The sequence below is a fragment of the Panthera leo genome, chromosome D3 (assembly GCF_018350215.1).
Source record: "Panthera leo isolate Ple1 chromosome D3, P.leo_Ple1_pat1.1, whole genome shotgun sequence".
NCBI lineage: Eukaryota > Metazoa > Chordata > Mammalia > Carnivora > Felidae > Panthera > Panthera leo.
In genome coordinates, this window is record NC_056690.1 from 73385507 (window position 1) to 73410650 (window position 25144).

The 25144-nt window shown below is 36.6% G+C and overlaps 1 protein-coding gene across 2 annotated transcripts in view; it reads left to right on the forward strand.

Moving 5' to 3' along the window:
- Window positions 1-24625, forward strand: part of POLI (DNA polymerase iota) — a 28971-nt gene extending 4346 nt beyond the window's left edge. For both annotated transcript variants that reach the window (XM_042910474.1, XM_042910475.1), the window contains exons 4-10: window positions 4651-4803; window positions 6951-7187; window positions 9414-9592; window positions 10900-10991; window positions 13749-13879; window positions 20602-20807; window positions 22989-24625. In XM_042910474.1, the coding sequence (XP_042766408.1) occupies window positions 4651-4803; window positions 6951-7187; window positions 9414-9592; window positions 10900-10991; window positions 13749-13879; window positions 20602-20807; window positions 22989-23804 (1814 nt within the window). In that variant the 3' untranslated portion in view covers window positions 23805-24625. The remainder of the gene's footprint in view (window positions 1-4650; window positions 4804-6950; window positions 7188-9413; window positions 9593-10899; window positions 10992-13748; window positions 13880-20601; window positions 20808-22988) is intronic.
- Window positions 24626-25144: the final 519 nt, after the last annotated feature.

Consider the following 25144-nt stretch of genomic DNA (forward strand, 5'->3'; position numbering starts at 1 on the left):
CACTTTCAGCATTAATTTGTATATGGGATGCCCGTTCACTGTATGAATCTGTTAATACATAAAATGCCATAAATCACTTTCTTTTTTGCTAATAACTTTTATTTTGGCTCTTGCCTGCTTTAAAAAATACAGAAGAGGATACAAATACAGAACACTGATTTGTTAAGAACTATTAGCAAAAATAATGGGTATCTTATTAATTTTTTCTTGGAATATATATATATATATATACACACACACTAAATACTACAATATAGGCAAATTCCTCCATACTAAGGTTTGGGTTTGAATCTTAGAGTTTTAGTAAATTATAGGAACTGTGAAATATATTTGTACTGGCATATCGCAAATATATGGAATTTAAAAGTGTATAAGAACCAGCTGTTTATCTTTTCTGCTGTTGTTTTTGCTTGTTCTTAATTGTAGCAGTTTTCAGATGAATGTGTTAAGTATAATATCCAAAAGCCCTTACAAATATACAAGGAAAAGATACTTCAGAAAAATGGACGAAAGATACGAATAGGCAATTGACAAAAAGAACAAACCCAATGTCCACAATTATGTGAAAAAAGAATACTCAAATTCATTAGTGGCTCAGGAAATTTGAATTAGTAAGATTATTTTATGTCCATCATACTTGCAAAAAATAAAGAATGTGAGAAAAAGTAGAAACATAAAGTAGTACAGCTTTTAAAGAAGAAATACAGAAATGTTTTTTCAAATTAAAGATACTATGTTTTTTAACCCTGTGATATTACTTCTGGCAATTTATCCAATAGAAATAAAATCATGAGAACATATGTACAAAATATGGTAGCATGCTTTGTAATTGGTAAAAATATGGAACAAAAACAAATGCTCATCAGGATGAGAATGGCAATAGAAACTAAGACTTCTCTATGATGGAATATTATATAGTCGTTAAAAAGAATGCATTGGTGGTATACTATTTGATTCCGAGAGATATTCCTTGTTGAGTAAAAGGTATGTGTGTCTATATATAAACAGGAAATGAGGGAAACAAGAGGATATATACTAGGTTTTTAACTTAGTTAACTTCTGGAGAGGAAGTGGCAGTGGTGAAATGGGAGAAAGGGGGAAGAAAAGATAGCTAAGCAGAAAAGACAAGACTGGGGGCGCCTGGGTGGCGCAGTCGGTTAAGCGTCCGACTTCAGCCAGGTCACGATCTCGCGGTCCGTGAGTTCGAGCCCCGCGTCAGGCTCTGTGCTGACAGCTCGGAGCCTGGAGCCTGTTTCCGATTCTGTGTCTCCCTCTCTCTCTGCCCCTCCCCCGTTCATGCTCTGTCTCTCTCTGTCCCAAAAATAAATAAAAAAACGTTGAAAAAAAAAAAAAAAAAAGAAAAGACAAGACTGTACTCCAAAAATGTCACTTGTACATCTACGCAAAATTGTGTGTATATGAATATTAAGATAATTTTTAGTGTACACAGAAGAGGTTACGCCTTCAGTTGTGCCTCTTCATGTAACTCTTCCTCATTCTTTTCAATACCTGTGCAGTACTTCATTGTATTTTGTTCCGTACTTACTTAACCTGTCCTTTAGGGATATGAAGACAGTATGTCCCACTTTATTCTTATTGTCCTGTTATTAATAGCACCTCCTTTCATTCAAAAAATTTCTTATTTTGGAAGATAAAGTACATGGTTTCCTGATAGTGATAGATTATTAGATTGTTAACTAACTTTCTGCTCTTCCTAATATATGCTTCAGGAGACATTTTCATATAGAAATTCTGTCATACTTTTATGGAGATACCCATAGCGTAAGTTCTTAGAGGTAAATTTCTAGATCAAAGGTAAGTTGCACTTAAAATTTGGAACACTGCTGAATGTTGCACTTGAGGTTTTCCTAGCACATTGCTAGTATACATGGATGTTACATATTCTCAAACTGTAAAGATTTTGCCTGATAGGTGAAAAAAATAGTCATTGTTTTGATTGGAATTTTTCTGTGACTAAGTTTGAACATCTTTTCATATTTTGGTCATTTATACATATATTTTCTGTGAATAACCTATAGGGCCTGATTTTCATTTGGATTGCTCTTTTTCTTCTAATTGGCCTATATCATTTTTTGGAAGTTAAAGAAATTAGCTCTTTGATACCCATGTATTATAAATATATTTCCAATTTGCATTTTATCTTTTAAAATTTATTTATGGTGTCAGACTTATCGGTCTTTCCCTTATTACTTTTATGCCACTGTATTTTTCATCTTTTTCATAATTAAAATGTCATACTGGAAATTTAGTTGGTAAGTCTGACTTTTTATACTGATTCTTTTTTTTTTTTTTTTTAATTTTTTTTTTTAACGTTTATTTATTTTTGAGACCGAGAGAGACAGAGCATGAACAGGGGAGGGGCAGAGAGAGAGGGAGACACAGAATCAGAAGCAGGCTCCAGGCTCTGAGCCATCAGCCCAGAGCCCGACGCGGGGCTCGAACTCATGGACCGTAAGATCGTGACCTGAGCTGAAGTCGGACGCTTAACCGACTGAGCCACCTAGGCGCCCCATACTGATTCTTAATTTATCAAGTATCTTGAGAGAATTAGACATGCACTAACATTGGGGCACCTGGCTGGCTCGGTCAGTGGAGCATGCGACCCTTGATCTCAGATTTGTGAGTTAAAGCCCCATGTTGGGTGTAGAGATTACTTACAAATAAGATCTTTTAAAAAAAAGGCATAATATAATAACAGATATTCTGGGGGCACCTGGGTGGCTCAGTTGGTTGCGCGTCCAACTCTTGATTTCAGCTCAGGTCACGATCTCATGATTCATGAGATCCATCCCCACCTCAGCTCTGTGCTGTCAGCATGGAGCCTACTTGGGATTCTGTCTCTCCTTCTCTCTGTCCCTTCCTTGTGTGTGCGCTCTCTGTCTCAAGATAAATAAACTTAAAAAAAAAAAACTCTAAGCATGATTTGTGCATTAATAAAAAGTAATTTTGTTAATTTTTCTCATAGTATTTTTTGAGTTGAAGTAGGAACATAGCTTAATAGTCCTGTGCTGAATTTATCCCTGACCTATTTATAACGTATCTTATTGTTTCATATATTTCTAAAATATGTATACGTTTTTGTCTAGATAGTTTTTTCTCTAATTACAAACTCCTGTCTTTGGCCTTACATGTTTAGTAAATGCATCTTATTTATGAAGTTGCCAGCAAAAAACTATTAACTTCAGAAATGGGATAAGTGATTTATCCCTGTGACCTAATAATAGAACCCATATAATCAATCAATTCAGTGATTCATCAGCTTTGTGCATGATCCTGTGTTTAATTTGCTTTTCTGCTTAGTATTTAAAACCTTGTCCTTTAGTTTTCTTATGTAGTATATATACTTTGGAAAAAATTGCAGAAATTGATGTATGAAATGCAAAAGAATCCTTTTATGTGATCAAAAACATTGTCAGTCTCAGGACAGATAAATAGTTTTCCCTAGGTAGAGTGGAAGTGATTTTTGATGGTCACTGGGTCACATTATCTTTATTAATTGTTTTCTCATGATATTATCAAGTCGGCATCAATAAAATAGAGGTATTTTTAGTATTTATGTAAAAAAGCGATCTGTCTGGAATGACATAGTACTTTTATTTCTGAGCTTTCATATTATAGGACTTTGAGAACCTATGCATTTAAATTTTTTTTTAATGTGTATTTATTTTTGAGAGCGAGCGAGCAGGGAGTGGCAGAGAGAGAGCGAGACACAGAATCTGAAGCAGGCTCCAGGCTCTAAGCTGTCAGCACAGAGCCCACCGAGGGGCTCAAACTCATGAACTGTGAGATCATGACCTGAGCTGAATTTAGATGCTTAACTGATTGAGCCACCCGGGTGTCCTGCTTATGCATTTTTAAATAAGAAGAGGCTGGTAATTTGTATTCTGCCGTCCTACTGGTATCAGTAGAGATTCAGAGAGAAGTGAAAATTCTTCTCAGTGATTACAGAGCTATTAGTTTTAATCCTAAAAAGAATTAATTGTCCTTTTGAATTTATTTCACATCTTAGTTCACTTCAGTTTAGCAAGCATTTGACTTAAGGACAGGGTATTTGCTAGGTGGTGGACATTCAAATACATGTAAGTCATGGTGCATATCTACCCTTGAGGAAAAAGCTGGGGGATGACTGGTCAAAATCTTACATTGTAGTATATTTTGAAAATTAAGTGACTTTTCTTTTTGATTCAGTAATAATTGGAAGTTTTAAATTTTGTCTTTTTAAAACTCTTGTGGAAAATATAGTGGAATATATTATTACTTGTTTCTGCTTTTCTAGGCTGACTGTAATTTATTCTTTTGACCCACTGTTTCAAGATCATAATGAACGATAAGCCTTAATATTTAATGTACTACAGGTATAGAAATTTTAGGTATAGGAGATTGAGCTAAATCTAGTGCTGTGAGCATCTGCCCAGGGAATGTCATTTTGGACTTACTTTGTTGGAAAATATTGCCTTTACTCAAAATGTGGTACAGAAAAAACTCCCAGTTAACTGAGGACTTTTTAAAAGATATTGTGGAAGGGTGAAATCTTTAACATACCTGATGTATTTTTAAGCATAAAATAGTTACATCTATTTTAGTTATGGCCTTAGTTAACATCTGTGCACCACTCTTATTTCAATTTAGAGTTGTTGGAAGAATTTAGTCCAGTTGTTGAGAGACTGGGATTTGATGAAAACTTTGTGGATCTAACAGAGATGGTTGAGAAGAGACGACAGCAGCTTCAAAGTGATCAACTTTCAGCACTGACTGTGTGCGGTCATGTATATAATGACCAATGTAAGTCAGTTCTTTCTTTAGTAACTAAAAGTGCCTACATTTCTTAGTGTTCACTGAATTCACTGAGCTTAATGAATGGACTTTATCTTTCCGAAAATTTTATGTCTTTTGTTGGAGGTATAGCCAAATTTCAGTGGTCTGTCTAAAATGATTAAAATTAGGTGTTCCATGTTAAGAAGGCAGAAAATGAGATTTTGGTGATCTGTAGCTCAGTGGTCCATGCACTTTTCATTTCTCTGGCACAGTTTGTGTGTCACTGTTTTTAAGAGCCATACCTTTTTCAGTTATAAGAACTGCCTTGATAGTATATTTTTTATTCTCCTAAAACTGTCTTTAAGCAAATTTTGAGGTAAACTAAATTTGTCTTTTTGCTTGTTCCTTCTATTCCCCCAGGCATCAAGACACTCATGTTGCTCTTTGACTTCCTGATTTAACCCCCATGGAAGCTTGTCCAGGCCTACCTGCCATCTTTTGCAAGCTCATATTCAGTCAGTTCGATAATCTTTGCCAGCTGTTAGCAAGAAAGCAGAATGGTCCATCTCCTTCACATATTAAAGTGTGAATGACTGATGGTGTTTTCAGAGATATTTACATTTGAAAATAAGCTTCAGTAAGCCCCAATGAATATCGTAACTCTGCTGGTGACTTCTGTATCGTGCCACATGGAAGACACACTACTCTGCATTTGTAGATTTGCCCTGACCTTCTTGCCCCTATATCTCAGCATGTGTGTCCTCTTAGTCTAGTTCCCTGCCTCTCTGATAGTAAAGAAAAGGAGGTAGAGCTATAGTTCTCTTCTAGAAGAGAACACGAAGCTTTTCATGTGTCTTTTGTACCTGTGCTCTGTTGTCACTTATAAGGACTGAATAGAATAATTTTTAAAGTAAATTCAGTATTTGTTAGTACATACTACAGAGAGCTAGGCTTTATATCCTAAAAAGAAAATGTAATTCTTCATGAATCCTTCCTTTCAAGATTTTGTTAAAAAATTTTTTCTAACCTACAGAAAAGTTGACAGAATAGTACTGTGAGAACACGTATTATACCATTCCTTATAGATACACTCAGTGCTATTTTGCTACCTTTACTTTATCTTGCTCCCCCTTTATTGATTGATGGTTGATTGATGAGCCATTTAAAAGTAAATTGCAGGTGTTGTGACACTTCATCTGTAAATACTGCTGAGAATAAGGACTGTCTCATATAATTCTAATACCATTTTCACCCCCAAGAAAATTTGTTTCTGTATAATTTCCCTACACTTTTCATAAAAGATCTCTCAAACTATGTACAGATTCAGAATTGTTTTCAGTAGCACATCTAGTTACTGTGTGTAATGTTTTGATTTAGGTCTTTAAAGCTGTAATCTTAGCTCTCTTATTAATGTAATACTTTTACTTTTATGCTTGCTTACAGTTAAAATGAGTAAAAGTTTTACTAATATCAGTAGGAATTTTTTTTTAATGTTTATTCATTTTTGAGAGAGAGAGTGTGAGCAGGAGAGGGGCAGAGAGAGAGAGGGAGACACAGAATCGGAAGCAGGCTCCAGGCTCTGAGCTGTCAGCACAGAGCCTGACACGGGGCTCGAACTCACAGACCGTGAGATCATGACCTGAGCTGAAGTCGATCGCTTAACCGACTGAGCCACCCAGGCACCCCTTAATGATTAACAGATTAAGAAACTTGATCTCTCATAGAAAATTCCTACTGATGGGGTGCCTGGGTGGCTCAGTCGGTTAAGCGTCTGACTTGGTTCAGGTCATGATCTCATGAGTTCAAGCCCTGCATCAGGCTCTCCGCTGTCAGCACAGAGCCTGTTCATTTCCTCTGTCTCCCTCTCTCTCTGCCCTTTCTGCACTTTCTCTCTCTGTGTCTCAAAAATAAACAATTAAAAAAACATTTGTTAATCGTTAAGCACTCCCAAGATGCATTCACTATTGCAGTCGCTTGGAATTCACTTCTGGTAGTTATTTACAGAATTCCTATGAAGAACAAAACAGATGAGTTAAATGGCCGGCAGTATGGTGGTGTTGTGGGGGAGGAGATTGGATGTAGGTTAAGCCCTGTGCCTTTTTAAAACTCATTTCTAAAGAAGAAAATTAAGATTTTTTTGTAGTGACTTGTAATGATATTGGCTGTTTTTATAGATGTAAACCTGCATGACATCTTGCACGTCAGACTCCTTGTTGGATCTCAGATTGCAGCAGAGATGCGGGAAGCCATGTATAATCAACTGGGTCTCACTGGCTGTGCTGGAGTGGCTTCTAATAAATTATTGGCAAAATTAGTTTCTGGTGTTTTTAAACCAAATCAACAAACAGTCTTACTACCTGAAAGTTCTCAAGTTCTCATTCAGAGCTTGAACCATGTAAAGGAAATGCCTGGTAAGACATACATATTTGAAAAGTACACATTAATTGCATTTCTTTAATTTTCAAAATTGTAGATACATGTAATTAATTCTTAGAGCCTGTATCCTTGGCTCTTGGAGGAAACCCAAAACCCTAATGTTCTCTGGAGGGAATCTGAATTAGGAAATCTAGGAAAGTGCTTTTCTAGTTTCACCTACTTTTATTTTAGTATAGTTTGAATATGATCATGAAAGTTACAACCTGGAAACGTGGTCCTTTATTTCCAGTCCCTGCTTCATATTCTTATACTGTACACTGCATTTGGAGAGGGGCATTGGTCTTTTACTAACTCTGCTTTGGGATTATATAGAAAATATTAGGGCTACAAGGGACCTTGCAAAGCATTTAGGCCAAGTTCTTGTTTTAAAAAACTTTTTTTTTTTTTTTAACATTTATTTATTGTTGAGAGACAGCGACAGACAGAGCATGAGCAGGGGAGGGGCAGAGAGAGAGGGAGACACAGAATCCGAGGCAGGCTCCAGGCTCCAAGCCGTCAGCACAGAGCCCGACGCAGGCGAGCCCACTAACCGTGGGATCATGACCTGAGCCGAAGTCGGACGCTCAACTGACTGAGCCACCCAGGCGCCCCTACCAAGTTCTTATTTTAAAGATGAAGAAACTAATTTTCTTGAGGCGGTTAGTGACGTATTCAGGGCATGGGGCAAATTTCTGTCTTTGAAGATCAAATACTTATGTTTTTATAGACCATTAATAAGGGATGTGTTAAACTTCATTTCTGTGGCATTGCTGGGGAATAAGATGTTATAATAGAATTCTGTGGAAATGAATTTTTAGGACAACTGAGCCTTCAGATGTCATAACTTCATATTTTTAATCCATGTATGTGTGATTACAAACATTTTTGTTCATATAGCTTGCAGTTTTCTGAGTCTGCAACAGTTAACTATGTCAGGTTGTAATAAATTAAGGACTATACTGATACAGTCATAAATAACGTTATTACTTGGCTTTATTTTTTGAGTTCTTGGATTTGTTTCTTTTTTTATAGACTTTCTCTTCCTTATTGCCAAATTGCCAGCCCTCTTTTATTTCAGCTGTGAACATATCTGTTATTCCACTTTAAATTTTTTTTTTAACGTTTTTATTTATTTTTGAGACAGAGAGAGACAGAGCACGAACGGGGGAGGGGCAGAGAGAGAGGGAGACACAGAATCGGAAGCAGGCTCCAGGCTCCGAGCCATCAGCCCAGAGCCTGACGCGGGGCTCGAACTCACAGACCGCGAGATCGTGACCTGAGCTGAAGTCGGACGCTTAATCGACTGAGCCACCCAGGCGCCCTCCTGTTACTCCACTTTAATAATTTCCCCTCCATACCAGTTGGCTTTGATTTACTTCTTTTACTGTGCAGGGAAATCAGAAGACTGTAGAATTAATTTTTTCTTTTTTTTAATTGAGAGAGGGGTGCTTGGATGGCTAAGTCGGTTAAGCGTCTGAATTTCAGCTCAGGTCATGATCTCGCAGTTTGTGGGATAGACCCTACTTCGGACCCTACTTTGGACTTCCAGTGGACAGCTCTCTCCCTCTCTCCTTCTGTCTCTGCCCTTCCCCCACTTACACTCTCTCTGGCATGCTGTCCTTCCCCCCCCCCCCCAATAAATAAATAAGTATTTTAAAAAAGAGAAATAAAGGGGCACTAAATTACCTGAGCATCTCAGGTAAGGTGATAAACTATGACTGAGTGTTAGTGCAACAACTTTTGCTAGGAGTTTTGCCAATGAGTAGATTTTTTTATTTATTTGCTTTATGGCTCTTGTATTTGGGCAAGTAAATATTGGCAGATACGACTTGTGGATAAATGTGTGATATATGCAGGAGTCAGATTAGCTAGTAAGCACATGCTAATTAATTTTATTTAGTGACAGTCTTTCTTTGCATAAATAATAACCATGACTCTTGAATACTTCCAAAATGTTATATAACAGGTGGTAAATACTTCATTTTATCAAGACAGCATTTCTTGGTTATCTCCGTATTCATTATGTTGTACTAGGGTTGTTAGGTTTTGGAAATGGTTCATTTAAGAGACCCTGAATAGAAGAAGGACAGCCTAGTTTTCAATAAAATTTAATCCTAGCACAATATTCATTATGGTATTGAAAGATGTGTATTATATATACTTGAATTAGCTTTATTTTAAGGAGAAAAGCTACTATAACACTGTATTTCTTTTTTGCCTAGGTATTGGCTATAAAACTACCAAACGTCTTGAAGCTCTGGGTATCAGAAGTGTGCATGATCTCCAAACCTTTTCATCCAAAATACTAGAAAAGGAATTAGGAATTTCAGTTGCACAGCGTATTCAGAAGCTCAGTTTTGGAGAGGATAACTCTCCTGTGACACCCTCAGGACCACCTCAGGTATGTGATAATGATATTTATTGTAATTGTTGGCACATTATTTGAGATAAAGATTTCTGGTTTTAGTACTATGTTCTTACTATTCTAATTTGCTTACTAGGTTGAGTACATGATCACTTTCCTATGAGAAGGCTAATTTATTAGATTAGTAAATATTTTTAAATTGAATCTAAGAATTAGTATTTCAGCCTCAAGTTAGCTACCTTGATTAAATGCCACTTAATTTTTAACAGACTTTATTGTATATATTAGCTAAAATATTTCAATTTTTAAGAAATCTTGTTTTCTGAGTAGTCTAATGATTTAAGAAATATAGAGACAGGTATAATCACCCAGTTAACATTGATTGATTTTTTTTCCTATGTGACAGGCACTTTACTAAGTGCTTTACATACCTTAGCCCATTTAATCTTTACAACAAAGCTTTGAGGTAGGTAGTACTATTATTTGTTCATACCTTTTCCCTCTCTCTCATTCTTTTTTTAAGATGAGGATACTGGGGGCGCCTGGGTAGCTCAGTCAGTTAGGTGTTCAACTTCGGCCCAGGTCGTGATCTCACGGTTAGTGAGTTCAAGCCCTGAGTTGGACTCTGTGCTGGCGGCTCAGAGCCTGGAGCCTGCTTTGGATTTGTGTCTCCTTCCCTCTTGCACTGTCTCTCTCTGAAAAATAATTACTCAGTAAATTATTACTAAATAATTACAATTATCTCTCAAAAATAAACATTACAAAAAAATTGATAAGGATAATGTACTTTAGAAAGGTTAAGTAACATGTCCAAGGTTAAACTCAAATTCAGGTGGTAGGAGATTAAGAGCTTTACTGTAATCATAATCACAGAATAAAGGTTGGAGTTGGTACTAGAGCTTTTTGTTGTTGTTTATCATGAGAGAGAGGGAGAGAGAGCACGCATGTGTGTGCACACACACGTACACACGCATGAGCAGGGGAGGGGAGATGGAGAATCCCGAGCAGGCTCTGTGCTGTCAGTGCAGAGTCCGAATCGGCTCAAATTCACGAACCGTGAGATCATGACATGCGTCGAAATCAAGAGTCGGACGCTTAACCAAGTGAGCCTCCCAGGCACCCCAGGTAGTAGAGCTTTATAATTTTCTTGACTTCCAGTGAGCTTTCTAGTGGAGTACAGTAGTTTGCAGATAAAAAGAGCTCATACAGAAGCAAACTAAATGGCTCAAACTGAGCACCAGAGGTAAATTAGTAAAGAATGTACTGAATATTTGGCATCCACGCTCATAACTGGACTTGCTTATTTGGGTTTATAATAATCCCTATTTGTGCTTCTTTGGTAGTCCTTTAGTGAAGAGGATTCATTTAAAAAATGTTCATCGGAAGTTGAAGCTAAAAATAAGATTGAAGAACTACTTGCCAGTCTTTTGAACAGGTGATTTTCCATTTTGCCATATCATCCTATATATTCTGTGTAAAGTATATAGAAAGTATACTTGATGTTCTTAGAATTTATAGAGTAACTAGAGACCGAACAGTATAAAGAGTGATCATTTATCATTGAATTTCTCTACATTATAAACTGTTGCAAATATAGGGACATATACTCTCAACTAAATTTAATCCGTTTACATTAGTTTTAATTTTAGTAACATTGTGATTATCCTTTGGATCTTAAGCTGCTCATGGTTATCTAAGAGGGTTTTATGGATATCTAGAATCTCTACACCTACAAATTTGTGATGATTGAGGTTAGGAGATTATTCAGACGAACAGTGATGGAGAGAGTAGAAGAACGCTTCTATCTCCTTTGCCTCAGACTGTGTGAAAGAAAATGGAGTCAGACAAAGGAATAGCTAAGTGGGGCTATGCGTGAGCAGGGAGAGTGAGGGCGGTGTGTGCGGGGCACTGGTCTGGAAGGACATGAAAGTGTCAGCTGGGGGATTAGGAGTGTACGAATAGCATAGCATAAATGGAACAAGATGTTGAGTTTCTGATGCTCCTTTCCTATCATATATCTATTTCTCAGTATTCCATACAAGAGTATGATCTCTTTGCCTCCCATTTCTTTGATTTCTCAAAGTAAGGTGTTAGGGGTCTAGCACTTTTGGGTATCTGTGCTTCTGTAATGACTGTAACTATGACTAGAGAGAAAGGTTTTAGATGACTGTAAGTGTCAGTAAACTGACGAGGGAAAATTTCCTACAGCTTTGCTGTCACCTGCTGTGTGGTTCTCATGTCTTGAGCAGAGCCAGAGCGCATGGTTTGCTGCCTGGGCTGTGGCTGGCTGAATGACCCAGCTCCGGTGATATAACTCAGGCTGGGCCTGTGAGTATGTTGCTGAAACTGGGTCATCCACTTTGCTTCAGCTAAACGGAGGACTGCTGTGAAATGCCGGGCCATTGGCAAGAGTTCTGCAGGTAGAGAAGCCACAGAAATTTTACAGCCCAGAAGAATCAGCCCAGAAATGAGACTAGATGCTTTAAACCTGTAATTACCACCTATGGGTGGCTCAGCCGATTAAATGTCTGACTTTTGATTTTGACTCTGGTTATGATCTTACCGTTGTGAGATTGAGCCCTGCATTGGGTTCAGTGTGGAGTGCAAAGCCTGCTTGGGATTCTCTCTCTCTCTCCCTGCCCCGCCCCCCCATGTTTTCTCCCTGTCTCTTTCAAAATAACATAAACTTAAAAAAAAAATTACTGTGAATTACTGAGAAACTGTGAACCGTTTCTCCTTATCTCTGCTTGCCACTCCCTCTACACCATGACCCCTTATTTCAGTGACTGAGATATGATACCATCTATGTGAAGGGCAAAAAAATAATTGTGTTTGTGTGAATGTGTTTTTTTTCTAGAAGAGTATATGATAACTAATGGTATAGCTATGTAAGAGGTGTAAAATCATAGAATTTTTTTATAACTTTTTTTAATGTTTATTTTTGAGAGAGAGAGAGAGAGAGCAAGCTCGAGCACACGCAAGTGGGGAAGGGGCAGAGAGTGAGGGAGACACAGAATCCAAAGCACGCTCCAGGCACCGAGCTGTCAGCACACATCCCGACTTGGGACTTGAACTCACTAACCGTGGGATCATGACCTGAGCCAAAGTCAGATACTCAACCAACTCAACCACCCAGATGCCTCTAAAATCACATAATTTTTAACCCGTCCTCTGGGCACTAGTTTAAGCTTGCTTAGAATATGACCTTTTCTTAATATGTCTTAATTAGTTATAGGAACCAAGTCAGACTCTTTGAATAATGACTTAGTAGAAGACACTTAACTGGAAGGTATTTAAACTAGTAATGTGTTTACAGGAACCATTTAAGATATCTTATTATTTTAGTAAGGCAACAATCAAGTCTTGCGAAAGAAAAATAAGAGAAAATATTATTTTTTACAAAAATCCAAATTTTCTAGTTCAGAATTCAATTTGAGTATGTTTAACAATGTACAATATTTGTATTTTGTGTTTGTGATTTTTAATACATTGCCATACATATAAAAAGGAAAATATTATTTTTAATGACATTTATTCTAGTAATTAGATTTTCTGCTTTTTAAGTGAATTTTGTATCTCATTAAAACTTTTCAACACTAAAACCAAGACCATTTGAATGAAACACTTTTTAAGATGCATGTATGTGTACTTATTTTCTTAAATGTGGCATATAATTGGTCTTTCAAGTTATTACTCTAATTTGCCATATAATGGTGGTATTACTGTCTCCTTGGATCTTTTCAGGGAGTGCTTTTTGACAAAATTATCTCATTAAAATTTTTTTCTTTTTGTAATCCTTTTTTCCTGTGTAAAAAAATCTGTCATTTTTCATGTATTTGCCTCTGTCAGTGAATGATTCTCTTAGTTTCTTAAATTTCCTGCTGATTTTAATATATTGCTTTTAGTTATGTTTGGATTTGAATTATAAAATGGCTTGTTATAATTACGTAATTGTATCTTATTTCTGTTCTTTTCTGATTGCCCTCAATTCTGAGTGAGGCCTGAGAGCCTTAACATTTAAGATTTCAGAGCTTTGGTGCATATTGGTGACTATTCAGACACTTGTATTGCTTCCTGCCTAGTTATCAACTATGTTTATAATTGTAACGGTGATACCCTTAGGTTCAAAAAAAAGAAAAACTTTAAGTAATACTTTTCTGATTCCTTGTTTCCACTTTCTCTTTACTTTTAGAGTATGCCAAGATGGAAGGAAGCCACATACAATAAGATTAATAATCCGTCGGTATTCACCTGAGAATCACTGTAGCCGTGAGAGTCGTCAGTGCCCTATTCCATTGCATGTAATTCAGAAGTTAGGGACAGGTTTGGGATATTTTTCTAATAATTTAATTGGCAGATTGAACTCTTAAAAGAACAAAAACAAAAACTTTGAATTAGCAATATGGCCCAAAGATGGAGAGTCTTCACAGGGAGTTAGTTAGCTATTAAATACCTTCATTATATCAGGAATTTTCACAGAACGACTTTGTTGTTTGTTGTTTTTTAATAGATAATAAAAATAAAGCTGCAGTTAACAGTGTTCCCCAAGTACAGAGAAAACAAAACTATGATAATGTGTTACACGATTCAAGATAACTTCTTTATAGGCATTAAGGTCGTTTCCATGTTTTGGCTATTATGAAAAATGGTGCTATGAACATTTGCATGCAATTCATTGGGCAGATATATGTTTTTGTTTATCTTGGGTAGATTACAGAGAGTGGAACTGCTAGGTTGTATGTTAAGTTGAACTTTTAAGAAACTGCCAAACAGTTTTCTGAAGTGAGTATAAACATTTGTATTCTAACCAAGAATGCATGAAGGTTCTAGGCTTTCATATTCTCTTCACATTTAGTATTGTCAGTTTCTTTTTTTTTTTCTTTCTGTTTAATTTCTTTAATGTTTCCAATACTAATATTTTTTCCAAAAAGTAGAGGAAACATCTCCAGGTATTTATCTAGCATTTATAATTTTCATACAGAAATGGTATATGGCATAGTGCCATAGTTTTAACATTAAAAAATAATTATTTTAAATTATAGTAAATTATAAAAGTATTCACATACATAATCATTATAAGAATTCAGAGTTTTACAAACTAAAATAAGAGAAAAAAGTAATTTTTTCAATTTAAATCAAAAGTCTTAATTTTTTAGGACGTTTACTTCATCATTCATTTATACTACTTGCTTTGGTATACTTTTAGGTTGGATAAGATATATCTTCTCTTTGTTATAGGGTATCTATTCCATTATTTTAGGTACACTTTCTTGAGCAGAATATATGTATAATGATATAATGATTATGTATATATAATGATATACAAATTATAGCTTTTTGCATGTTAATATAAGTTGGTGTATTTTACTATAGTCATTCTTGTGTCCTTGTAGTAGTATTTCATTGTGTTTTGGGTTTTTTTTTTTTCTTTTATGGATAATGCTTTTGGTGGTCTATGTAAAAATTCTTTGCCTAACCCAAAAGTCACAGATATTTCCTCCTGTGTTTTCTTTTAGAAATGTATAGTTTTGGGGTGCCTAGGTGGCTCAGTCTATTTAAGCATCCGACTCTTGATTTTGGGTCAGGTCATGAACTCATGGTTTGTGAGATTGAGCCCACCCCAGGCTCTGTGCTGACAGTGCAGAACCTGCTTGGTTTTCTCTCTTCCTTTCTCTCTGCCTGCTCGTGCATGCTCTCTCTCTCAAAATAAGTAAACATTTAAAAACATTAAAAAAAAAAAGAAATGTATAGTTTTAGGGGCACCTGGGTGGCTCAGTTGGTTGAGTGTCTAACTCTTGATTTCAGCTCAGGTCATGATCTCACAGTTGTGAAACTGAGCCCTGCGTCAGGCTCAGCATGAAATTCAGAGCCTGCTTGGGATTCTCTCTCACTCCCTCTTTCTTTGCCACTCCCCTGCTTGTGCTCTCTCTCAAAATAAATAAATAAACTTAAAAAAAAAAAAAAAAGGGCACCTGGGTGGCTCAGTCAGTTAAACGTCTGACTCTTGGTTTTGGCACAGGTCATGATCTCACAGTTCATGAGTTTGAGCTCCACGTTGTGTTCTGTGCTGACAGCTGGGAGCCTGCTTGGAATTCTCTCTGCCCCTCCCTCCCTCCCTCTCTCTCTCTCTCTGTCTCTCAAATAAACATTTCAAAAAATTTTAAAAAAATTTATAGTTTTAAGCTTTACACTTAGATCCACTTTGAGTAAATATTTATGTATGGTGTAAGAATCTTAGTTCATTCTTTTGTATATGGATATCCAGTTGTTCCAACAGAATTTGTTAAATAGACTCCTCTTTCTCTCTTGAATTGTCATGGCACCTTTGTTAAAAACTAACTGACAACAGAAGTGTTTCTTTCTTTATATGCTTAGTCCATTGATTTATATGGTTATCCTTCTACCAGTGCTACCCTGATACTTTGTTGTAAGTTTTGAAATTAAGTAGTGTAAGTTCTCCAGCTTTGTTCTTTTTTGAAATTCTTTTGGCTATACATGATCCTGGGCTTTTGTTTGTGGGAAGATTTTAAAATAGGAATTTGATTTGTGTATTTGTTTTAAGTTTATTCAAATTTTGTATTTATTTTGAGTCAGTTTTAGTAATTTTTAATCTTACAGGAATGTATCCATTTCATCCAAGTTGTCTAATTTGTTGGCATGAAGTTGTCAGTATTCTTTTATTATCCTTCTAATTTTTGTAGGATCTATAGTGATGTCTCCTCTTTCATTCCTGATTTTGGTGATTCACGTATTCTCTTTTTTTCTTTATCATTCTAGCAAAGGTTTATCTGAGTGAGGCCTTATTCAGGTTTTATTTGTCTTTTCTAAGATCCAACTTTTGGTATCATTGATTTCTGTGTTGTTTTTCTACTTTCTATTTCATGTATTTTTGCCCTGTCTTTGTTATTGCCTTCTTTTTTCTTGCTTTAAGTTTAATTTGCCTTTTCCCCTCTGGTTTCTTAAGATGGAAGCTTACATTATTTATTTTATACAGCTTTATTTTCTAATAATTCAAGTTTAAAATTATACATTTCCTTTTAGTAGTGCTTTAGCTTCATTCCATAATTTTTGTTGTATTTCCTTTTCATTAAGGTCAAAATTACTTCTAATATCCTTGTGATTTCTTCTTTGACCCCAATCTTGTTTAGAAATTTGTTTAATTTCCAAGTATTTGATGGTTTCCCAAATTTCATTCTGTTGTTGATTTCTACTTTAATTTCATATTGATCAGAGAACATATTTTGAGTATTTTCAGTCTGTTCAGATTTATTGAGTCTAATTTTATTGCCTAGCATATGGTCTGTCCTGGAAAATGCACCATTTATGTTTGAAATGAAGAGTTGAGCAACACTATCAAACCATTCTCTGTAACTAAAATGTATGGAAAACTCTACCAACGCAGCATTTTTGAATGACAATTTGTCCGGATATATAATTCTTGACAGTTTTTCCTTCCATACTGTGAATATACTATTCTCTTGTCTTCTGGTTTCCATTATTTATGGTGAGAAAAGAGTTTTCTATTAATAGTGTTATCAGTCTCCTTCCAATCAAGAGAGAAAAACCACACAAAAATTTGCATAGAGAAAGTTTCACAAAATTATTAAACCATGATGGGGAGTGACTCTAAAGGTATAAAGAGAACTCTTTTTTTGTTTGTTTTTTAATGTTTGTTTATTTATTGTAAGAAGGAGAGAGAGAGTGCACACATCGGGGAGGGGCAGAGAGAGAGGGAGGGAGAGAATCCCAAGCAGGCTCTGCACTGTCCTTTAAGAGGTACCCAAGGACTGAGGAAAAGTACTCAGGGAAGGACAAACTTGGAAAGGAGAGTCCCCCTACCCCTCAAGGAGAAGGTGTGGTTGCAGAACATTGGATGGTAGAGAAATCCTTTGAATTCCCTGGCCCAGAGCTGGTCCATAGTTACTGGGTGAGGAGAAAACCATCCTCTGATCTGTGGATAGCTGGTGGGCACACAGGAGTTGGGATGGTGGGAGCTTGCTTACTGGTGAGGCAGTGCATGAGTTGGAGTATGCAGTGTTCATGTTGGGAGGGCTTCTGTTACCAACCTTTTAGGATGCAGGCAAGCTGAGGCTAGTGGCTACTTGTGCTGAAGCAATCTGTATTCTGCTAGTGCAAAGGTGGAAGGGATGGTGCCTGCATAGGAAGAGCTGGAGGAAGCAACCACCTAAGTCAAGGCAGTTAGGTGAGTGTGTAGAATGAGTTGGGGCACTTCCTGGTAGGTATGGTGTTTGAGTTGGTAGTGCCATGGTACATAGTCACTAAGCTCAGACTTGGGCTCGAGGTTGCTTAGGGACTGGGCATTCCACATGTGTGTGATATGGCAAGCACTGTTAGATGTGCCCACATGTACTACCAACAAACCAAGTAATGAATGGAAGCAAGAAAAATTAAATGGCAATACATCCAGGAAGAGAAGCTGCCTTTCTCCTTTAGTGGTCTTCTGGTGTTCTCTAGTGACAAAACTTAGTATCCTATTCAATGTAGAAAAATTTAAAGAGTCTAAGCATTATCAGAGCAGGTACTGAAGGATGAATTTGGAGCTGAGTTGTACTGCACTATAACAACAATTGTATTGTTATTCTCCTTCATGTGATGGGTCATTTGTCTCTTTGTTTTTCAGCAGTTTGACCATGATGTGTCTAAAAGTATGGAATCTTTGTGTTTTTCTTACTTGGGATTTATTGAGCTTCTTGATTCTGTAGATGAATTTTTTAATGAAATTTGCAGAATTTTAGGCTCTTATTTCTTCAAAAACTCTTTCTTGCCCTTTTTTCCCTCTCATCTCCTCTGCGATTCTCATTGTGAATATGTTGATATGCTTGATAGTGTCCTACAGATATGTGCAATTCTGTTCATTTTTTCTTCAGTCTTTTTTCTCTCCTTTTTCAGATTGGATTTCTTTTTTTTTTTTTTTTAAGATTTTTATTTTTTGAAGTAATTTCTATACCCAATGTGGGGCTCAAACTTAGAACCCTAAAGTCAAGAGTCTCATGCTCTACTGAGGCAGCCAGGTACCCCAAGATTGGATAATTTCTATTGAGTTGCCTTCAAGTTCTCTTGATTCAGCTATCCAAACCACTGTTGCCCATCTAGTGATTTTATTTGTTTTGATTACTGTAATTTTAACTCTAGATTTGCTATTCGCTTTATTTGTGTGTTTGATTCTGTTTCCTTATGAGATTCTCCTTTCTTGGTAGTCTATCATATTTTACTTTAATTCCTTAAAATAGATTTCTTTAATTCTTTGAACATGTCCATGGTAGCAGCTTTGAAGTCTGCTAAATCCAACTCAAAGTCAATTTCTATCGACTGCTTTTTCCTCCTGACTAGATCACACTCCTGTTTCTTTATGTATTATAATATTTTGTTTGAAAAATGGACATTTCAGATAATGGGTTTTAGCAACTCTAGATTTGGATTTTTTTTCCTGTGGGCTCCCCGCCCCACCCCCCCCCCCCCCCGCCTTTTTCTTTTCTAACTTGTCTGAACTTAAGCCACAGAATCTACCTCCCCTGTGATTTGTGGCCTCTGATTTCTCTGCTTAGCTTTCTTTTTTTTTTTTAATTTAAATTAAAAAAATTTATTTTGGCTTCTAGGCTACCCCTGTGTCTACATAGTTTAGTAGTTAGCCAACGACTGGTCAAAGCTTTTGCCTGAATGCTAGAGCCTGAAAGGCTTCTACCTTCTGTCAGTAGATAAGTGCATGGGTTGGAGAGCACTTTACAAAATTAAGCCATTTTCAGGGTGCTGGGGTTGCTCAGTTGTTTGAACATCTGACTTGATTTCAGCGTAGGTCGTGATCCCAGGGTCATAGGATGGAGCTCTGCGCTGAGCATGGAACCTGTTTGGGATTCTCTCTCTCTCTCTCTCTCTCTCTCTCTCTCTCTCTCCCCCCCCCCCCCCCCCCGCTGCCCCTCTCCCCAGCTTATGCCCTCTCTCTTTCTCTCTCTAAAATTAAAAAAAAAGAAAAAAAAAGTGAGGCCATTTTCAGCTCTGCCTTAGGGGCTTTTATTTTCTGTAGCCCACTTGCATGTTCCGTGTATGTTGGTTGCCATTCTGTTCAGTCCCATGTGGAGAGCTTGGGCCTTCTCTGGCCTCGCCTTCATGTGCATGCAGTCTCCCAGTCGGCTGGGTTGGGAGGAGAGCTTATCCAGTCCCTCTATGGCTCTCTCATTTCCAGATCTCCTGGGTAAATTTTTGGCTGGTCCACTGATGTTTTTGCTCATTCCAGTCACAACTACAACCTCAGGCTAGAGTGCTATGCAGTTTCCCCATTTGTTTCCTACCAGGTTTATTCACTTCACTGGGCTTCTGCCTCTGCCTCAAATCAAGTCTGTCCTTTCTGGCAACAGAGCTGCTGGCTTTCACAGCCAGCCTCACCTGGCAGGATTGCTGCGTGAAGATATGAACAATCCCAGCCAGTAAGGTTGCTGTCTCGTACTTTCTTATCTAAGTTCTCAGTTCATTTGCCTTTCATTCATTTCCAGACCCTCAAAATGGCTGTTTTGGGGAGTTTTGTTCAGTTTTGTTTCTCCAGTTTTTTTAATTAGAGGGAGAAAAAGCATGGTGGGGGCGGGTGGAGAGAGAGAGACAGACAAAGAGAGAGAGAGAGAGAGAGAATCCAAAGCAGGCTCTGCATTGTCAACCTAGAGCCCGATGCTGGGCTTGAATTCACGAACCTTGAGATCATGACCAGATCCGACGTCGGGCACTCAACTAACTCAGCCACCCAGCCACCCAATTTTGTTAAGTTTTATTACGATTTTATGGGGAAATTTTCTTACCTCATGACACTTCCATAACCAGAAGTCCTGTATTTCAAATCTTTTGAAAACTTTAACTCATTTGGCATTTTGTCTTAGTGTTTAGGTTGGCTCAGTTTAGTATATAATGTCAAGGTGTTTTCAATGATATCTATTTAAGATTTTAACTTTTTAATTGAAGCAGTATACATTAGATTAAGCTTTTAATATTGATTACGATACAGTGTGCTTAGATATTGTCTTGTCAAACATTTTATTTAGGAAATTATGATGTGATGACTCCAATGGTTGATATACTTATGAAACTTTTTCGAAATATGGTGAATGTGAAGATGCCATTTCATCTTACCCTTTTAAGTGTGTGCCTCTGCAACCTTAAAGCATTAACTACTGCTAAGAAAGGGACTATTGATTATTATTTAACACCATCATTATCGACAACTTCCCGCTCTGGCAAGCGCAGTTTTGTGAGTACACTGTTTGATTTGTGTGGTTAAGTTACAAATCTAAGTTTGTGTTCCATGGATACAATTTAGAAATTCCTCCAGATAATATTGTTCAAATGACTTACTCGTATATTGTACCCATTACATGAGCATCACTGGATAAAAGAGAAAACCACTATGGAGGTTCCTTGTTTTGGGAGTGTTAACTTCCAAAAGTTTGGAGCAACCTTTCTCCAAAAACTGCACTACGGATAGCCATAAGGAACTAATAGCAACAGTCTGTCATCATGAAAGACTTAACAGAAAATCGCAAGATTCTACTGATGAGAAAATTACCTTTCCTTTTGACATTGATCTTGAAATTTTCTATGAACTACCAGAAGAGGTACAAAAAGAGGAATATGATGATTAGCTAATATGTGAAAATATTTCCAGATATTGGCAATAAAAAAAAATTATACATAAGCTACCAGTGTCCCCCCAATGTTTTGCTAAAGTATTTACATTTTCTTCGTTTTAAAATTATATTAAATTTTGATAGCAAGATTGATATAATACAACTACTGATTCTACAGTTGTAGAAATTAAGAGTGTGGCAGTAGAGAAGCAGAGGCCAGTCATATTTTCAGGTGACTAAAAACAAAAGCCTATATATACGGCCATTTAGCACACCTCTAGTTACTAAATATGGGATGTTTTAGAAAATAATCATATTTTACTAAATTGTTCTTGCTTATAGTTAACTGTTAATTTAAAATGATTTTATTATTTTCTTTGTTTTAATGTTTAATTAGTATAATTTCAGTAATATTTTCATTTACATTTAAGTTTAAAATGAGAACAGAATACTGTTACAGAAATAATGAATTAGTACCCTCTTCAAATTACTTTTTTCCTGTGGCCCTTTTATTCTCTTTATTAACTGAAATTTAAGGAGGTATTTATTTTTTGCTTCTTTAAAAAAATTTGTTTTTAATGTTTATTTTTCAGAGACAGAGTGTGAGTGGGGGAGGGGCAGAGAGAGAGAGAAAGCACAGAATCTGAAGAGGCTCCAGGCTCTGAGCTGTTGGCACAGGGCCCGACGTGGGGCTCGAACTCACAAGCCGTGAGATCGTGACCTGAGCTGAAGTTGGATGCTTAACCGACTGAGCCACCCAGGCGCCCCTGTTTTTTACTTCTTAATCTGTAGAATCAGAATTGTAAGACTTTAATTTATAGTGGTAGTAGGTAAATATAAGTGGAATACAGTAAATATAGTGTGCCAGATCTCTTCCTTTACTATTTTGTTGTATTGATGTTTCCTGAGTTATATTTGACTGTGAATACATTTTCATGGTGCTCAAAACTGGAGGGAAAATTTAAGTGAAAAACTTTACATAGAAAAATTATGCAAATTAGGGGCACCCGGGTGACTCATTGGTTATCCAACTTTGGCTCAGGTCATGATCTTGCCATTCATGGGTTCTAGCCCTGCATTGGGCTCTGTGTTGACAGCTCAGAACCTGAAACCTGCTTTGGATTCTGTGTGTCCTCTCTGCCCCTCCCCTGCTTGTACTGTCTCTCTCTCTCAAAAATAAATATTAAAAAAAAAAAAACTTAAAAATTTAAAGACAAATTATGCAAATTAGAGCTGAAGATGTTTTTTGAATTTTTATGTAAATGTAAACAGTGTTAACATTTTAATACTGACATTGGATTTTTATCATAGAAAATTTTTTTTTTCTTTCTGTTAAACGTTACACTTCAGAATAGGGATTGTATGAAAACCAGTCCTTGATTCTTTCTTTCTTTCTTTCTTTCTTTCTTTCTTTCTTTCTTTCTTTCTTTCATTTATTTATGAATGATACTCTTAGGTGAATCATTTATTTTCTAGGCCATCATTCCTTTATCCACAGAATTGGAAATGTGAAAACACGATTGTTAAGATCCTTTCCAAGTTTCCAAACACATACCTATCTTCTGGCTCAATGCTATCTAGGAAGGAAACCTCTCCCTAGAATAGTGAATAAAAATGCACACAATAGTGTGACTAATTATGGTGGATTTATCATCTCTAGTTGTTTGGAACTGGCCAAAAGAATTGAAATTATTGAGTAGGATAGAAACATGTTGGTCAGATAATGGCTATAGTCATGCTTCAGCAGTATGAATATTTAAAAGATACCAGACATCTTAAACTACTGTGTTATCCTTGTGTTCTAGAAAATGAAAGACACTCATGTGGAAGATTTTTCCAAAGACAAAGAAACAAGTTGGGATTTTCTACCATCTGGAAGAATTGAAAGTACAAGAACTGGGGAAGCTCCAGTAGATACTACACATTTTTCTAAAGAAAAAGACACTGATGAATTCCCACTCTGGTCACTTTCTGAAGGTATTGACCAAGAAGTCTTTAAGGAACTTCCAGTAGATATTCAAGAAGAAATCCTTTCTGGAAAATCTGGAGAAAAACTTGAAGGCAAAGAAAGTTTGAGTTGTCCATTACATGCTTCTAGAGGAGTATTATCTTTCTTTTCTACAAAACAAATGAAAGATAGTCCCTTAAATCCTAAAGATCATTTATCCAGTAGCAAACAGATGTCTTCTTCCTGTGAACCAGGAACATCAGGTTTAAGTAGCAGTAGTTGCTCTTCTCCGTCTAGCCAAAAGGATTATTCACATTATTTAGACAGTAGATTAAAAGATGAACAAATGAGCCAAGGACCTAAAGAATCTCAAGGATTTCATTTTTCACATACAAACCCCGCTGTATCTATTTTCCATTCATTTCCAAATTTGCAGAGTGAGCAACTTTTCTCCACAAACCGCACTACAGATAGCCATAAGGAACCACTAGCAACAGTCTCTCATCATGAAGGACTTCCAGAAAATAGAGAGCAAGATTCTACTGATGAGAAAATTACCTTTCCTTCTGACATTGATCCTGAAGTTTTCTATGAACTACCAGAAGAGGTACAAAAAGAGCTGTTGGCACACTGGAAGAGAACAGGATCAGATTTCCACGTTGTACATAAATAAGCATGTTCAGAAAAAAGGTCTAGAAAGCAAAGGAAAGGCCATTGTTCTCAGATCTGGCAGTTTATTAAGCTCCTCTAAATTAAACACTAATAGATATTCAATAATGTAGAAATCTAATATAAGATGTTCCAGATAAAAGCAAGTGTAGTAATGGGAAGTAAATTCTGGCACAAAACATAAAAATATTTATAACAGAAATAATGTAAAATGACCTTCTTATTTCTAAAGCTATTTTATATTGCTTTTCAATAAAAAGAGTATCATGGTTAGTACATTTCCCATAAATTAAGGGGTGGGGTGGGAGCTATATGTACCTATATGTAAAAAATAGGCTAGCTAAATCATTGCTATAATATAGCAAATAACATTTTTTTTCTGTGAAATAATGAAATGGCTCAAGAAATATAGCCCATTAGGAAACTTCCAAATAAGAAATTCTGCTGCTATCTATTAAAAAATCAGTTATCTTTGGCTGAAGTACTATGTACTGTTTAATAAGTTGATTTTTTTAAAAAATACCAAAGCAATGTATGTTCAGTTAATGCTTCTGTGTACGCTAGAACCTACTATATTGCCTAGCACATAGAAGGCACTCAAGAAATAATGAATGGTGTGGCAGGGGCCAGGTGGGAAGTTGGGCAGGGGAGTGTACATGTTGCAGAGAACTAGAAGGAACTCTTCATCCAGGTACATTAAGGGGAGGGTGGACCCCAAAAAGGCAGTATGATAGGTTTTTTAGAATGCTAGGTAATGGAAGAATTCATTTCCTTCTGGCTAGTCTTTCAAAAAAAAAAAAAAATTTTTTTTTTTTAGTGTTTATTTTTGAGACAGAGAGAGACAGCATGAGCAGGGGAGGGGCAGAGAGAGAGGGAGACAGAATCTGAGGCAGGCCCCAGTCTCTGAGCTGTCAGCACAGAGCCCAATGTGGGGCTTGAGCTCAAGAACCGCAAGATCATGACCTGAGCAAAGTCGGACGCTTAACCAACCGACTGAGCCACCCACGCGCCCCTACTTCTGGCTAGTCTTTAGAGTTTTAAAGTAATGATTAGATGTTTTTGCATCTTCTTTTTGGAGATGAGACTATGGATGTCCTACCTACAGCAGATATATGCAGGCACTAAATTGATAGGTGTCAGTTTTTCCCATTCATTGCTTTCTCCTTTTGTCTGCAAGATTAAAAATTGGGTATATAAGATTGTGGACATCCTGTAATTTGCAAGACATAAGGAAGTTTCTAGAACACACCAAAGTATACCTCAGCACTGATTTAGAAGAGGCCTGTTCTCAAGTTTATAACCTTTGCAGATATAATCTAAAGACAAAAATAAAGTACACAAATG